At 33.3% G+C, this 4,711-nt stretch overlaps 1 protein-coding gene across 1 annotated transcript; it reads right to left on the reverse strand.

The window, feature by feature from the left end:
• Positions 1–364: 364 nt before the first annotated feature.
• Positions 365–3,685, reverse strand: LOC141678049 (transmembrane emp24 domain-containing protein p24beta3-like). Its single transcript, XM_074484235.1, has 4 exons — positions 3,325–3,685; positions 1,560–1,746; positions 1,186–1,293; positions 365–652 (listed from the first exon to the last, which is right to left on the reverse strand). Exons 1-4 carry the CDS (start codon positions 3,529–3,531, stop codon positions 519–521), a joined length of 636 nt encoding a protein of 211 aa, XP_074340336.1. The 5' UTR covers positions 3,532–3,685; the 3' UTR covers positions 365–518.
• Positions 3,686–4,711: the final 1,026 nt, after the last annotated feature.

Here is a 4,711-nt window from a genome sequence, read left to right on the forward strand (position 1 = left end):
GAAACCGAACAGTGCTCTCCTCTAGTTTTACCCAGGCATTGTTCTGATAAGGGATATCCAAGCTTAAGTTGAGGGATGCTGCTTGCTTTTACCAAAGGTTTGGTCCAATCTGTATTTGAATGATAGACGAGGGGTGCAAGGTGCAAGGTGCAATGTGTAATTACCTCAACTAAAATAAAGACTTGCAAGGCTGCTTATCATAATACCATTTGCCAAAGAATTCTAACCAGTACAAAAGAGGGACTCTTATCCTGCTTCTTGTCAACTCCGATCATGAATAAATTATCAAAACATCTGATACACTTTTGTAAATTAAATATGTCATCTACGAAAGTTTGATACAGATGGAAAAGAGAGGGGAACAGACGAAAGGATAAATAGTATTAAAAACATCTTTTTGTTCAATAGTACACAGAAGATTTCACTAAGATAGCTTTTCTGCATGGCACTGCATAAACCAGGCCTGGAAAACTTTCTATGGTGTCAATATACCTAGCCGTATTGCTTAAATGCGCACATTACACACGGTTGTATGCAACTGACTTGCTGAACAGTCTTCGTATATAAGCAACCTGAAGTCCGCTTGCAACTGCCAGCAAGATGTACTCTCCAACTGTGTAGAATATTACACGCTTCCTTGTGCTCTCGTTAGCTATAGCAGCAGAAAAACAAATTAATAGGTAAACTGTAAAGATAAAGGCCGAGAGAAACAGAAAGCCGTCGTATTTGAAAAATCAAACAAAGTTAAGTTGGTTTGATTTGTATACATAATCCTGTGCATACAGATAACTAGAAAACTAGATAATGTGTGTGCACAATTCTCAATATTCTTTAAAAAAATTGAGTAAGCTATCAAGCTAAAAAGAGAAATAATATGTTTCAATAATTGATCATGTAACAGGATCACTTGTACTGTTTTTCTAACTGAGCTAATACGACAAGTATCTTTCATAGTATTATAAGGAAAGGTCTCTGCATTATGATGGCCTCAGGATGACATCTGACAATTAAAAAAATCATACAGCCAAAGGGGGTTTCATGGCTGGCCTAAAATGGCGTTGCCTCGATGCAACAACTGTTTTACAACTTGAACTAGGCAGACATCATTTAAAAAAATTTTGCCCCCAAATATATAACTACGTAATATATTGATATAAAACTCACTCGAGGAATATAATGACTTACTGCGACGATGACGGTAGTCACGTGCCCTCAAGTACCTCTGTTCCGCTGTAACTGATTCAAGAGCCTCCCTCAACTCAGCAATTTTCACGTTAATAGGGTCTAAATGTTCTGCAAAACAAAAAGGGTAATAACACTTATGAGATAGTCATTTTCTGATTTTTTTTGTTGGAAATTTGTTTTGGAGTATGAAAGGAATCAGTGACATTAAGATCATCTTCAAGGCCTCATTTAGTTTACTATCTCAACTTAAATAGATCTCAAATCAATGAATTGTTAACTGTAGTAGAGGCTACAAGTAGAAAACCGCATATGATCATGAAGAAATCAAGGGTATGTCCACATGATGTAAGAAATGAGTTCTTATAGGCACAAACCATCTTTAGCAAGGTCATGTTCATTAGGAATATGGCCAACATGTATGTAGAAAGAGACAGTCTCTGGTGTTGAGTACGAATTGTGAAAGCAGAATTTGTACATTCCACTACGCGGTGCTTTAAACTCGAACTTGTCCCCGGATGTACCCTTCAATGTATGAACCGTATTACCTCCAGGAGATGTTACCTGTATAATACCATACAAAATAAAATAAAAATAAAAAAACAAATATAATTTTAGCTATTACATTTTGCTTAGCACGAAGTTTTCATGTAACTGGGATTTCTTTTTCCTGAAAGACATTCAAGCTAAATGCCTCTATATCTATTTGTAAGGTAAATCAAATTCCTGAGTGAAGTTTAAAATTCCCAAGTGAACTTAAGTTCTTCAATTATCAAAATAATGTTAGTTGAGGTACAAGGGGAGAAGCGTCTTCTATTGATTAGTCTTCTATTGATTAATCGGAAGGGGAGAGGCGAGGCATCACCCTGCGTAAAGATGTGCCTTCAGGTACATCTAACAGGTATAACAAAATCTTCACAACAATTAATATCAATGTTCAAGCGATATGACAAAACACAAAATGAGATCGTTCATATTCTTCATCAAAATCCCAACAACATGCCAACATACATACAGATATATGATACTATTGTATGAATCAAAAAAATTACTAATAATAATATACATACTGATAGAATAATTATTTATTTATTTTGTTGAGACTCAATATAAGTATTAAAGTTATAGTTTAAAGTTTGTGAGATTAGGTTACTAGATTTTACCTCTATTTTATTTAATTACAGTGACAACGCTATTAGTTTTGACCTATTAAAGGGCTCGGTGTAGCATGCTATTCTAACTTTCTAGTTTCTTTTAGGTTGTTCCATTCAAATTTTTCCTCTTTTACGATTAATAGCAAAACATATTTTCACAGAGGCGTGATTAATCAAAGCTCACTATTTGGCCTAATTTAGGGTAAGGAAAAAAGGCTATTTCCGAATTACCTCAACTGGTTAAATTCAGCTGAAAAAACCTTGTCTTACCTTGCCTCACATCTCGACAAGTTGATCTATTTATTGCGCCTTTCACAACACTTACTTCAAATTCAGGTCAGCCAAGTACATGGCTTCAGAATGATTGTTTTATTACAAAAGTAAGTGTGCATTTTATTGTTTATGGACAACATATCACACCTAGCTGACTACAATGGAACTAAATAATAGTACATAATCACTCAAAAAGTTATAGCCTCAAGATATTTATTATTATCCCTATCAGCAACAAAATCATTTGATTCTATCATGTGATATACAAGCCACACTGCAGTAAAATTAAGTAGTCATAGCTAATCTCGATATAACTCCCTAATTGGTACATATAATAAATTTAACCAATCACACCGCAGTTTCACCCCCCACAGTAAAACTCCAAACTTTTCACCATCCCACCTAAAAATCGAAACTTTCACACAAAAACAAATTAAAAAAAACCCTAAAACCACCAAGTAAAGAGATCATACAAGCTAGAAATTCAAACGTTTTCACCTTTCCATCTAAAAATTAAAACTTTCGCACAAAAACCCCCTAAAGCCACCAATTAAACAGATCATACAAGCTAAAAATCCAAACTTTTTCACCTTCACAGCTAAAAATCAAAACTTTGGCACAAAATCAAATAAAAAAACTCTAAAAACTCAAAGATCGAAGCAAGCAAATAAAAAAGACAGCAAAAAACACAGATCGGAGAGTGCAATTGACTCACAATCATGTCGATACCGGGATGATCGGAGCCCCAAAAGATATCGTGATCGACGACGACGAAGTTACCGGAGATCGTATCGCCTTCGTAAAGAACATACTCGTAAACACACTCCACATCGTTAACAGTGATTGATAAAGCCGATAAATCTCGAAGTAAAGTGAAAAAGAGAAGAAGAAACCCTAGCACACATCTCTTCCTCTCTTCCATTGAATTTGGGATTATTGTAATCTATAGATACAATTAGTTGTGTGTAATTTGACTCTTGCTGTTATTTTATGGACTCCGAGGCAAGAGATAACAGAAGGGGGTGTTTAAGGCAGTGTTTGTTTTGTTTGCGAGGATTATGAAATTTGCTTCCTTTTCTCCTTTTCAGTTCTTTTTCGTGAAATGTGATTTTTAAAATTTTAATTGAAAAATATGAATCTAAAAGGGGTAAAATATAATACACATGATTGGTGTTGGAAAAGTTAAGTTGGTCTTTAATTACAAACTAGCATACCTGGTATGTGCGAATCACGGGTCATTTTCTTTTTTTTTTTGTGTAGCACATTATTATATTTTTTGATTATAAAAATGTCTAATATAAATCGATTAACATTCAAAACCGATTAATATAGACGTGACATATCATGTTTTTGTATGTGCCATGTAATTAAGTATGTGTTTATATAAAAAAAAATATAAATTAATATATATAATTAACGGACTCGTTCGTTCACGTGAAATAAAATAAAAGTTGATATATATATAGAAACTCGCTAGTCAAGTAATGGTAAAAAAAATCACATTTAAATGTTTGTCATAATTTTATACGTTATATGCGCATTTGTTAGCGTATATTACGAAATTTCACGATGTGATCATGTGACTATGGTGAGAACTTATAGCAGTTAGGCCTAAAAAAATTTTAATTTGTACTTGATATAAAGTTTCTTAATATCAGTTATTTCATTTGAAATTTTTTCAAATAATAACACAAAATGAATATAAAGGTCAAAATAATTTTCATTTATGGCACTCTAAAACCATAGAGCGCGTTGGGTAAAGTTATAGACAGAAATGCAGTGATATTAACGGGTTGAGACGAAATCATAAACTTTAAATATTAAAATAATAATTAATTAATAGAAAGGTATTATGAGTGTAAGGGATCAAATACAATAGCACGTGAATGGGCCCGCATATTATATATAAATTGTCGGTGCTGTTATTAATAAACTCAATTTAAATTTATGCTGTATAAATACCTGATGCATTTTTTGTATACTACGAATATAGATTTTGCTTCTCAATCTCAAGGTTCTCATTTAACTTTGACAGTCTACTAACTTTCTCAGTAGCTTCCACCATGTTTGTGTGGATATGAAACATCTCTACACTCATCTTT

This window comes from Apium graveolens, chromosome 8 (genome assembly GCF_009905375.1).
Source record: "Apium graveolens cultivar Ventura chromosome 8, ASM990537v1, whole genome shotgun sequence".
In the NCBI taxonomy this organism is placed as follows: Eukaryota; Viridiplantae; Streptophyta; class Magnoliopsida; order Apiales; family Apiaceae; genus Apium; species Apium graveolens.